Source organism: Pseudophryne corroboree, chromosome 11, assembly GCF_028390025.1.
Source record: "Pseudophryne corroboree isolate aPseCor3 chromosome 11, aPseCor3.hap2, whole genome shotgun sequence".
NCBI lineage: Eukaryota > Metazoa > Chordata > Amphibia > Anura > Myobatrachidae > Pseudophryne > Pseudophryne corroboree.
Genome location: NC_086454.1, coordinates 223780502 through 223793494, shown reverse-complemented (window position 1 = coordinate 223793494; position 12993 = coordinate 223780502). Strand labels below are relative to the sequence as shown.

The 12993-nt window shown below is 44.0% G+C and overlaps 1 protein-coding gene and 1 long non-coding RNA gene across 3 annotated transcripts in view; one reads left to right on the top strand and one right to left on the bottom strand.

Moving 5' to 3' along the window:
• Positions 1–11116, top strand: part of LOC134969358 (uncharacterized) — a 36015-nt gene extending 24899 nt beyond the window's left edge. Inside the window, exons 2-3 of the long non-coding RNA XR_010189455.1 lie at positions 8730–8761; positions 9207–11116. This is a non-coding gene — a long non-coding RNA (uncharacterized LOC134969358). The remainder of the gene's footprint in view (positions 1–8729; positions 8762–9206) is intronic.
• The window catches only part of TSNAXIP1 (translin associated factor X interacting protein 1), a 485291-nt gene that overhangs the window by 421597 nt on the left and 50701 nt on the right, over positions 1–12993 (bottom strand). For both annotated transcript variants that reach the window (XM_063945278.1, XM_063945277.1), the window contains exon 2: positions 6360–6447. In XM_063945278.1, coding sequence (XP_063801348.1) covers positions 6360–6447 — 88 coding nt within the window. The remainder of the gene's footprint in view (positions 1–6359; positions 6448–12993) is intronic.

Sequence of the window (12993 nt, the reverse complement as noted above, 5' to 3'; positions counted from 1 at the left end):
TAGCAGCCGCCGGGAGAGGAAGGAGCCCAGTCCTCATGGTGTAACTGCTCTCCCGGGCCTGGCGGATTACCTGATCAGCGGGGGCACCTGCTGTGTAGTAGATGATCGTCTTTCAGCGCAGCAGCTCATCTGGGCCGGAGATTAACTCACTAGCAAGCAAGTGACCCTGAGCCCTCTGCTCAATGAGGGGACGCTCCTGTCTGTCTGCTAAGACTGTTCCACTAGGGGGTGCGAGGGGACCAAAAGTCCCAGTATGACGTGCTAGGGGGTGTGAGGGAACCAAAAGTCCCAGCATGATGTCCCAACAGGGGTGATTGGACCATAAGTCCCATCACAACGTACCATGGGACCATAAGTCCCAGCATTATATGCAGGCCTCGTGATGATACAATAAATGTCAGCCTCTGGAACTTTTAGGTTCAGATGTGAAGTCATTGGTTGCCTACTAATGGGTATATGCCAATCTTCTCCCAATATAAGCCGTGTAACTCCATTATCAACTGTAATTCTGTCTTCTGTAGTGGGGTCAGGTGAAAGGGCTAGAAATAAAGGAAAACTTTTTTTTGTTTAATCTCTTATCAGCGTATTCCTACATGTGTATGTGTATAAGTGCTCTACCTGGTGTAGTGGCGCTAGTGTGCAGCGTAATTTGAATAATGGAGACTACTGTGCACCGTAGTATGAATTGATATTATTTTGTGGCCACTCCCCTTCCCCATGAAGCCACGCCCCTATATATTTTTTGCGCGCCTACGGCGCGCACTGCTACTTTCTTGCATATGGGTGGGGGGCACCAATGCCGTTTCTTGCACACAGCGCTAAAATGCCTACTTACGGCACTGCACCAGAGTAGTGAAATCCTTGCCTTTGGCAACAGAAGAATTGTCTGGTGCATATGGAGATGAGATCCCGACCACTTGTCCAGAAGATCCAGTTGGAAGGGCCAAGCGTAGAACCTCCCGTACTGGAGAGCCTCATAAGAGGCCACCATCTTTCCCAATAGGCGAATGCATTGATGAACCGACACCCAGGGTGGCTTCAGGACATCCCGAACCACAGTTTGTATCACCAACGCCTTTTCCTGCGCAAGAAACACCTTTTGCACTTCTGTGTCCAGGATCATTCCCAGAAAGGACAACCTCTGGGTTGGTTCCAAATGTGACTTTTGAAGGTTCAGAATCCAACCATGACTCATAAGGAGGCGTGTTGTGAGAACATTGGATTGCAGTAGCTTCTCCTTGGACGATGCCTTTATCAGCAGATCATCCAGATATGGAATGATGTTCACACCCTGTTTGCAGAGGAGAATCATCATTTCTGCCATCACCTTGGTAAACACCCTTGGTGCTGTGGAAAGGCCGAATGGCAGGGCCTGGAACTGGAAATGATAGTCCAGCAATGCGAAAGAGATAAGCCTGATGCAGCAGCCATATCGGAATGTGGAGGTACGCATCCTTGAAATCCAGGGATACCAGGAATTCCCCCTCTTACAGACCTAATATCACCGCCCTGAGAGACTCCATCTTGAACTTGAACTCCTTTAGAAAGGGGTTCAATGATTTTAGGTTCAGAATGGGCCTGACCGAACCATCCGGTTTCGGTACCACAAAAAGGTTTGAATAATAACCTTTGTTCTGCATGTGAGGTGGTACAGGTACAATGACCTGTGCCTCCACCAGTTTTTGGACAGCGTCTTGCTGATTTGAAAAAGCGATGAGGAGGGAGACTTTGAAACTCCAGCCTGTATCCCTGGGATACAATATCTATCACCCAGGGATCCAGGCTGGACGATACCCAGACGTGACTGAAGTGTCTGAGTCTGGCTCCCACTGGCCCCATCTCCAGGCCGCGTGGTCCACCGTCATTCGAAGGACTTTGGCATACCTGAAGCAGGTTTTTGTTCCTGGGAACCTGCAGCTGCAGGTTTCTTGGACTTAACTCAACCTCCCCTAAAAAAGGTATTGGACGCTCTGGCCTTTCTAGGCCTGTTAGGCCGAAAGGACTGCATTGCAGGTGAAGAGAAGGACTTCTTCGGAGCAGGTGCTGCTGAGGGAAGAAACAGATACTTACCCAAAGAGAGCCTGACCTGTATAGGGTAAGGCCTCCACACTTTTCCTGGATTCCGCGTCGGCCAACCACTGGCGCAGCCACAGTCCTCGACGAGCTGAAACAGACATGGAAGATATTCCCGCAGCCATGGAACACAGGTCTTTCATGGATTTTAACATAAAACCTGCTGAATCATGTATGTTGCATAAATATAAAGCAACGTTATCTAGAGATGAGCGGGTTCGGTTCCTCGGGATCTGAACCCCCCGAACTTCACCTATTTTACACGGTTCCAAGGCAGCCTCGGATCTTCCCGCCTTGCTCAGTTAACCAGATCGCGCCCGAACGTCATCATCCCGCTGTCGGATTCTCACAAAATTCGTATTCTATATAAGGAGCCGCGCGTCGCCGCCATTTTCACTCGTGCTTTGGAGATTATACGGAGAGGACGTGGCTGCGTTCTCTCCCTGAAAAGCTCCGTAATCTGTGCTCAGTGTGCTGCAAATAATCTGTGCTCAGTGTGCTGAAAATATCTACGTTCTCTGCCTGAAAATGCTCCATATCTGTGCTCAGTGTGCTGCAAATATCTGATCAGTGTGCTGCATTGTGGGGACTAGGGACCACCAGTATATAATATATATACTTTTCTATAGCTTCTATACTGCTTGTCAAGACATATGGTCACAGTTACACCGCTCTGTACTGATATATACAATAATATATATACTTTTCTATAGCCTCTATACTGCTTGTCAGGACACATGGGTCACAGTTACACCACTCTGTACTGATATATACAATATATATATACTTTTCTATTTTGGTGACTAACAGTATATAGTTGTACAGTAGGCCATTGCTGTATCTTGCAGCTCTGTGTCACTGCAAGTATCCATCCATTACATTTTCTTCCAGTGATTTGGACCAATAATACCATTGATTAGAACGAATAATTTCAGTGATTTTGTCATTTTCTTCCAGTGATTTGGATCAATAATACCATTGATTAGAACAAATAATTCCAGTGATTTTGTCATTTTCTTCCAGTGATTTGGACCAATAATACCATTGATTAGAACAAATAATTCCAGTGATTTTGTCATTTTCTTCCAGTGATTTGGACCAATAATACCATTGATTAGAACAAATAATTCCAGTGATTTTGTCATTTTCTTCCAGTGATGTGGACCAATAATACCATTGATTAGAACGAATAATTCCAGTGATTTTGTCATTTTCTTCCAGTGAGTTGGACCAATAATACCATTGATTAGAACAAATAATTCCTGTGATTTTGTCATTTTCTTCCAGTGATTTGGACCAATAATACCATTGATTAGAACGAATAATTCCAGTGATTTTGTCATTTTCTTCCAGTGATTTGGACCAATAATACCATTGATTAGAACAAATAATTCCTGTGATATTGAGGTGTTTGTGTCGCTTAGCTTAGCCGTCCAGCGACCACAGTGCACCTCTTTTTCTCTTTTCTTTGCATCATGTGCTGTTTGGGTCCAATTTTTTTAAGTGCCATCCTGTCTGACACTGCAGTGCCACTCCTAGATGGGCCAGGTGTTTGTGCTGCCCTCTTGGGTCGCTTTGCTTAGTCATCAAGCAACCTTGGTGCAAATTTTAGGACTAAAAATAGTATTGTGAGGTGTTCATAAAAGACTGGAAATAAGTGGAAATTGTGGTTATTGAGATTAATAATACTATAGGATCAATATTACCCCCAAATTCTATGATTTAAGCTGTTTTTGAGGGTTTCTTTAAAAAAAAAACACCCGAATCCGACAAAAAAATTTCAGGGAGGTTTTGCCAAAACGCGTCCAAATCCAAAACACGGCCGCGGAACCAAATCTAAAACCAAAACACAAAACCTGAAAAAGGTCCGGTGCACATCTCTAACGTTATCCCTTTCCATCATATCCAAATCCTCAAGTAAGGTAGCTGACCACTTTACTATAGCCTTTGCAATCCATGCAGTAGCAATAGTGGGACTAAATATGGCCCCTGAAGCAGTGTACACTGATTTAAGTATGTTATCAATTTTTCTATCAGCTCCTTTAAGGCGGTAGATCCCGGAACAGGCAAAACCACGTTCTTTGAGAGTCTGGACACAGATGCGTCAACAATCGGCGGGATTTCCCATTTTTTCTTATCCTCCTCAGGGAAAGGAAACGCCACCAGCACCCATTTAGGGACCTGGAATTTTTTCTCAGGCTTTACCCATGCCTTTTCAAATATAGCATTCAATTCCTTTGACACAGGGAAGGTTAGCGAGGCTTTTTTATTTCAGTGAAAAAAGCCTCCTCAACCTGCTCAGGTGTGGTATCATTAACATTCAACACATCCCTGATAGCCTCTATCAACAATTGCACCCCTTTTGCAAGAGATGCGGACACCCACAACACATCCCCATCACCGTCTGTGGTGTCAGAATCGGTATCCGTGCTGTCTTGTGTGACATGCACAAGCGCACGTTTGTGGGGATACATAGCGGGGCGTCCTGAGGTACCAGAAACCGGCCATACTGCCATAGAGCTCTGTAATACCTGGGTTGCAGATTCATTACTTGCAACCCTGTCAGAAATCTGAGAAATCCAAGATTTGATAGAGCAAAACCACTCTGGTTCCCTTGCAGGTATTTGTGCTAAACCAGTGCTATCCTGATTACATGGAATGGGCTCATCCTGGGAGGATAAATCCTCTGCAGCATATGACACAGTGTCCCTGGGCATAGCTAAAGGAGACCACCAAACACTCCACACACACACACACACACACACACACACACACACACACACACACACACACACACACACACACACACACACACAGGTGGGGGCAGAGTTTCCCACCAAGAATGGCAAGAGAAACACAGAGTTTGGAGCCAACCCACACACAGTGCTTTTAGCAAAGGGAGACCCCTTGTCAGCGCTGACTGTGCACCTTAATAGGATACACAGTCGTTTTACAGCCTCCCCTCCCTTCTACAACCCCCCTGGTACCGTGTACAGATAGCTGGAGTTGCTGTGGAGGGACCTGTTCTTTCTCTCAGCGCTGTGCAGGCAGGAAAATGGCGCTGGAATGCTGCTGGGTCTGCTCTGAGGAGAAGCTCTGCCCCCTTAATGGCGCTGTATTCACTCTTTAAGGATTATACTGGCCTGAGGTAAAATGTGCTGGCTGAGATCAGCGGACCCCGACTGACTTCTGGACCAGTGTGGGGGTAAGTGCTGTCCCGGGGAGCCCCTCACAGCGCCGCACCATGTGCCTCCCAGGAGCGCAGTTAATACTGCGCTACCTCCCCATTGTCGCCATCTTCACACCGGCCCCCCGCTTGCTAGGGTGGTCGGTGTCTCACTCACCACTCTTCAGCACTCTTCAGCTCTGTAAGGGGTTGGTGGCATGCTGCTGGGGCGAGCGGTCCCCTGTGGCGGAGAATAATCCAACCCCTCTGGAGCTCAGTGTCCAGTCAGCGGAGACAGTGGTTCAGACCCCGCAGAGCGGACACTACTCCCCCCCTTAGTCCCTCGCTGCAGGCAGGCTGTTGTCAACAGCGTCCTGTAAAAAAATAAACTCTAAAAATAAACTTTATTACTGTAGAGCTCCCCTAGCTGTGACCGGCTCCTCCAGGCACATTTTATAAACTGTGTCTGGTAGGAGGGGCATAGAGGGAGGAGCCAGCCCACACTCTCAAACTCTTAAAGTGCCATTGACTCCTGGTGGACCCATCTATACCCCATGGTACTAATGTGGACCCCAGCATCCTCTAGGACATAAGAGAAAGTGTCAACCTTTTCACTGTGTCGACTTTTTCCCCATGTCGACCTTGCACCACAGAGTGTTCTTCTGTCTACTGTATCCTATTCTTTTTTTTACTATGACAGCTAATTGTTGTTATTCACTTAATTGTGCCCATGCATATGATGTTGATTTTACCCTTTCTATAGTCATTTTTTTTTTTTTTTATTCTATTTGGCTGTACAGTGGTGCAAATCTGTGGCACCATATGAATAAACAATGGTGATGAGTTAACTGTGAGTAGTTTGTATTCGCTAATTAACGTAATTGACACAATACAGGTATATACTTTCTGAGTTAGTTTAAATATAAATATGCCAAGAACATGGCCCATACTGTATAATTTCATAGCGCAGGGCCAGACACATAGGTATACATTTACCCATTTGTATTTTTATATTAAAATAGAGACACTGAACACGACTTATGCACTGGGCTTTTCTTTGGTACACATATATTTCTCTTGTCCTGACCACAAAGTAGCACAAGTTCATGAATCTACTTACTTTGTTAATCTTGGAATGGACACCATCATACACATAAGAAACATTTCCTTCTTCGTCGCTTATTGGTTTACTGATGGGAAAAGTTTGCCTGTGGAAAATAAATCTGAGTATCAGTCACGCCCTAAATTAAGTGAATAAATGGGCATTCCGACATTTGTTTTGCTATTCATATTTCTATGACAATTTAAAAAAGTGGAAATCAGCGCTATTTTTACTCTGTTCCCCCAAAAAACAATGTTAATGGTATTAAGCGCTAGCTTCTTGACTTGGTATTTTATAAGTTTAATACGTAAAAGCTCATGAAACCTGTATAGCGCCTCTCCAATTTATTTAATAAATCTTTTAAGGGGTCCCCAAGATGTGGCCGCAATGGAGCACAAGGTTCCTCTTGGTTGCCCTGGAGTGTGCTATGTATTTCAAGTGTACGTTTTTTTTTCTTCCAGCCAAAGTCACAATTGAGCACTTTCCAGGAATTTCCGGGAGATTCCGAATTTGGCAGGGCTAGGAGCCTGATGATGTGATTTACTATAAATCACACAATTGCTTTACCATCCCCAAACTGTAATGCAGTGAATTGCTGCAAAATGTGACTGGAGGCTTGGCTGTGATGCTGTAAATAGTATCAAGCCCAGCCTCTCCCAAGCAGACTTCCTCTCCACTTCAACGGATCTCCTGGGGGCTTGCAGCAGAGGTGAGAAGTACAGTATGACTGCGGTACTTGAATTCTTGGACATCTCTAAGATCCCTGCGCTGGTTACAATTGTCTGTGGGATATGATTATGACATGCAGCTGATTGCATTTGCAGTGTCATTGGCATTTTTTTAAATGTATGCTAAATTAGTAATACATTTTTCTATAACAGCTAAAATATCATAACTAGGAACAATAGCTTAACTAAGTGGCTATTAGAAATCACTGATGAGTTGCCATTCAATGCCCCATCCCTAGTGCGGTGAATCTACAGTATATCAAGTATTGGGAGCAGGCCCGGTGCTACCCGCTCAGCAAAGGGATGCAGTGCAGGTAGGCGCCGGGCATGGAGAGGCGCCTTCACTGCTCTGCATCCCTGCTGAAGCGCCGTCCTGTCCCCCCTGCTGCTGGCTGCTGCGCCTGCCCTGTCACACTGACAGGCAGCCGCAGCAGCATGACTCCTTCTCCTCTCTCCCCTGTGACAGTGAGAGGAGAGGAGTGTCAGTTTGCGGTCTGACGAAAGGGGGCGGAGCTACACGAACCAAGGGGGCGGAGCTACACGGACCAGGCTAGCAGACTGGAAGATCTGGCCAGCAAGATTGTGGTAAGGGGATGCAAAAAGAGTGTTAGAGAGAAAGTGTGTGTGTGTATATGTATGTGTGTGTTTGTTTGTATTTCAAAAAGGGGACGCTGTCTGCCGTAATGTGTAAAAAGGGGGACGATGGCTGCCGTAATGTGTAAAAAGGGGGACGCTGTCCGCCGTAATGTGTAAAAAGGGGACTCTGTCTGCCGTAATGTGTAAAAAGGGGCCGCTGGCCGCCGTAATGTGTAAAAAGGGGGACGCTGGCTGCCGTAATGTGTAAAAAGGGCACGCTGTCCGCCGTAATGTGTAAAAAGGGGGACGCTGTCTGCCGTAATGTGTAAAAAGGGGGACGCTGTCTGCTGTAATGTGTAAAAAGGGGAATCTGTCGGCCATAATGTGTAAAAGGGGCTCTACCTGGTGTAGTGGCGCTACTGTGCGGCGTAGTATGAATAATGGAGACTACTATAATATGTAATATGAATTGGTATCATTTTGTGGCCACACCCCTTCCCCAGGAAGCCACGCCCCTATATTTTTTGCACGCGCCTGCGGCGCACACTGCCCCTATTTTACATACAGGGGGGGGGGGGGGGGGGGGCGATGCTCTCTCTTGCACACATTGGTAAAATGTCTAGTTACGGCACTGTCTGTGTGCAGAGCCGTAACTAGCGCTGCACAGAGTGTGTGTGGGCAGAGAGTTCACATCCTTAGGCTTGCACGGATCTCCTGCAGCTCAGGGGCCCAAGAGGCCATGGTAACCCCCCGGCCCTGCATGTAAAGTATGGGAGGGCGCAAATTTATATTTTGCAGGAGGGCGCCAAACACCTTAGCACCGGCCCTGATTGGGAGTTCCACACATCTCTTTACATTGCAATTCCCATTTGGGCAGAGTCAGCTTCATGTCATTTTTTGTCAAATGTTTTTAACATGATGAGCTGTGTTGCATTATATGTTGGCTCTTTATAAATAAAAGATAAAAATAATTATTTGTTTATTAAGTAGCATATAGACTGATGCACAGTAACTACTTACCTGTTATACCATACATATATTTACTTCATGTCACACTAAGTATACCCTTTTTACCACTCTTTAGATGGAAAGTACTGCATCCACCATTACAGCACAGTAAGTATGCCCTTTATTTTCTTAATGTTTATAGCTACTAACCAGGAGATGCTGAGGTCAAGTATAAAACCAAAAGGTGGGTGTGAACCAATGACTCCAATGTGTCATTAAGATGATGGGGCAAGATATAAGACAACACAAATTGTATTACTGTGCTCCTTTATTCAGCAGAAATCCATCATGTGGGTGGGGAGAAATGTATGTGATTTGCATCATAAGGGGAAAATCTCACCCACTTTGCTAGCAAGTGAGCTCCCTTTTGTATTTTATCATACCCGTTATTAAAGATAGTCCTTTTGTTTCAATAGTACTCCTTTTACACCCATCGTGTTAAATTTTATGGTTAATTTTTTATTTACATTATAGTCAATGTAATCATATAAACCAGGGGTTCTCAAGTACCACCACTAGTCATGTTTACTGAATTTTTTTTAATCATGCACAGGTATTTTGTTCGAGGGGAGATGTACAGTATCGAGCCTTGGAGAGAGATAAAGTGGAGTTTCGAAAAACAAAACACAGCATCTGACATTTCAAAGACTGTACTAGACAAATAACAGTTACAGTAGAAGCTTTCCTAGCTTCTAACTGATTTATCAAGCCTATCATGGCTTGATATATCACCCCCTGGGTCTGCAATTATCCCACCTGCTTCCACAGACAGAAATCCCCAAAACATGACCTACTGGGAAAACATGAGGGCTGACGTTGACAACTACTGATATACACAAAAAATACACATAGTAAATACTGTACCAGCTGGTACTAATGAAGCTGAGATATCGGCTGGAACAGATGGAGCCAGTGAGTGCTCACGCTGGACTATAGCACTGGAGACGCCTAAATGGAAGAACCATTGAAACTATGTAGAAACACACTGCTAGGCTGTGGACAACATTGCACTGGCAGCTTGTGACTCTAATTCCACCCCCTTTATACCCTGAGGAAGTCAGAGATTGGTTGCAGCGACCAGCTGAACAGCTGGCTGGCTCGGATTGGCTAAGAACTGGTCACATGAGTGTAAACAACATGTAGGTGCCCATGTCTGAGTTTTGGAGGGAACTCTGGCATGGAGAAAGTAGGCTTTTATGCAGGGAAAGGAGAATGAGCAGAACAGCTGGAACCAGAGACAGCATGTCATGCTGAGATCACAACATAGGCAGACTTCCCTGCTGAGCTCAACACTTTGCAGATTACAGGCACAGAAGAGCTCACACAGGTGGCTAGTCAGCAGCTAGCAACACAGACTGCAGCTTGTTTGCTGACCAAACAATGAACACAGCCAATGAACAGCCAAACAGGATATATTAGAACTAGTAAACTGGACCAAACCCAGTAAGCAGGAAACACTGGACTGCAGACTGTTGGCAGGGGTAAGTCATGGTAAGCTACTAAGACAAGAGGAACAAAGTCAGGATCATGACACATTAATTTTCAGTTACAAGACTGCAATAATGACCAACATCCAACAAATCACACTACCTACCCTGGAAAAAGTATTTGCCAACATGAAGAAGCATGCGCAGACATGTCTGGACGTTGGTTCCATTTTCAACATTTCCTGGAGGAACCAGTGCGACATGGGAAGTGTTGCTTTCAGTGTACAGTAACCTTTTGGACACATTGTACAATTGCAACGACCCAGCCACCAGCCACTATAGCACCTGTCATCACTATTAATGGTACTTACCCGTACATCTACCCTGAACTGGGTACAGAAGATGCTACTGAAAATTATGGACCCAATCCACACCCACGACTCAGAATAGGTCACAACGACTCCATGCTTACAACAGTCAATGGGGCTCTTATTTTGCATACAAATACCCATTTGCCACCCAGTAACATCCATTCAGCCATGGGTGGATAGCGAATGGGATGTGAACAACTCATGGTTGCTCTAAAAATGCTGCGGTTGATGTGTAGCTTGTGAAAAATCACTAGACGTGGCCACATTTGGAATAACCTGTAACTCAGATACAGTCCCTTAGTGCACACGTTGAGTTACAATGATAAGAGAAGTAATCTTATCAGAGTTGATGTTGCGTCTATATAATATATTGGCTAATGTAGTACTGTATATTGTGATCATGTTCATTTGCTCTCTATAGTTAATGTTTTAAAATGTTTGTTTTCTGCCCCCAAACTGTCAGTCAGTTGGCTCTAACTCATTTTTTTAAAGTATTTGCATGCCTTATTGATCACATCTCACAAATATTAATACAGGTGCTCCTCACTTAACAACCTACCTGTTTAACAACCGCTCGGATTTACAAATAGGTCTCTGACCACCTGGAAATGGCACTTTAATAAGTTTTATACTTTTCAATCATTGTACTTTTATGTTCTGTAATACCTGTACTGTACATTATGTAAGAGTTATGCAAAGTAAAACAAACATCAAGTTGAAATTTATTTTAAACATTTTGTTTATTCAGAATAAAAAAAAGGATAACCTGTATTAAGTATGGGCTCCCCGCTTAACAACCAATTCGTTTAACGACCTCGGTCGTTAAATGCGGAGCATCTGTATATTAATATAATAAATACATAGTTTAGATGAGACATTCTCAACCTCAGTCCTCAAGGCACACTAACAGCCCAAGTTTTAGTGTTATCTATGCTAGAGCACAGGTAACTTAATTAGTACCTCACTTATTTTTATTTAACCATCTGTGCTGAAGCCTGGATATCACTAAAACCTACACTGTTAGGGGTAAATTTACTAAGATGGGAGTTCTATTTAATATGGGATGTTGCCCATAGCAACCAATCAGATTCTACTTCTCATTCATCTAGCACCTTCAAGAAGAGAATACCTGGAATCTGATTGGTTGCTATGACCAACATCTTAAATAGAACTCCATTTTAGTAAATTTAGCCCTTAGGGGTCTATTCAATGCCTGTCGGATCCTCTCTGACGGAGAGGATCCGACAGGTCAGTATTCAATTAGCAGGCATTTCCAACAGGTATTGCCCATTTTCGACAATGCTGCTCTGACTTTGTCGAAAATCGATCAAAAACCTGTCTGAATTGGCCGCTAATTCAACAAAACACGTGGATTCGCGGCTAATCCGCCCATCCACGTGTTTTCTGACAAGTTGGAAAAACGGCAAACCATTTGAATAGGTTGAATCCTGATTCGACCTAAAAAAGTCAGAAACTTCCGTCTTTCCGACTTGACGGCAATTCCGACAGGCACTGAATAGACCTGTTAGTGTGCATTGAGGACTGCGGTTAGGAATGCCTGGTTTGCAGTATGCACTAGATAGAAAGACAAATTAGATGACAGATAGATAGATAGATAGATAGATAGATAGATAGATAGATAGATAGATAGATAAATAAAGATATTAATATCTCTTATCACAAGCATCACAGATTTACATAAACACATTCACAAATTTATCTGTAAGCATTTTACTTTAGAGATAATTAGCAAAACCTAAAAGAGAATATTTCATTAAAATAACCCTTTTCATTATTTTTAGTTTAACTAAATGTAAATTTGTAATGCACTGAAAGTACTTAAATCTGACCTATTCTTTGTAGATCTAATCTTGAATAATCCGCCAGTGACCTACAATCCATCTGTCAGTGGAAAGGAGACAAGGGGGTTGGGGTAGGAAGAGAAGCCAGATTTCTACATTTCAACTTCCTGGTTTAGAGAAATAACAGAACGATGACAGATAAATGGTATTCCTATAGACTGTAATCTTGTGATCAAGTTCCTCTTACCACTTTGCCAGTTAATTCCAAATCTTGTTTTATTCTGTGCTTGTTCCCAACTGTAATACGCGGCAAAGTATGCTGGTACTATATAAATACGTGATAATAATGATAATTATAGTAGCAGCAGAGCAACAGTGACAATAACAGAAAATTGAATATATAAAACTATAGCAATGTTCAGGAAAATAATTTAAACTTGGAATAATTGCATGGATTGCAATGAAACATAATGATCTTAGATCTCCATAGTGTAACCTTTATTGAAAATGTCAAAAAAATGTTTCATCAATGGTGCCAAGAGGGGGGAAGGTGGGTACTCTTAACCCAGGCCTTTTGGAGGGGCCCAATGGGGTCCCGGGTCCGTCTGGTATCGAGAGAGGGGCGAACGTGGGTACTCTTCACCAGGCCTGTTGGAGGTGCCTGGCGGGGGCCTGGGTCCCACTGCCCTCCCTTTCCCCCACTGCAGATAGCTGGCAGGCAGGGATAGAAGATTGACTGC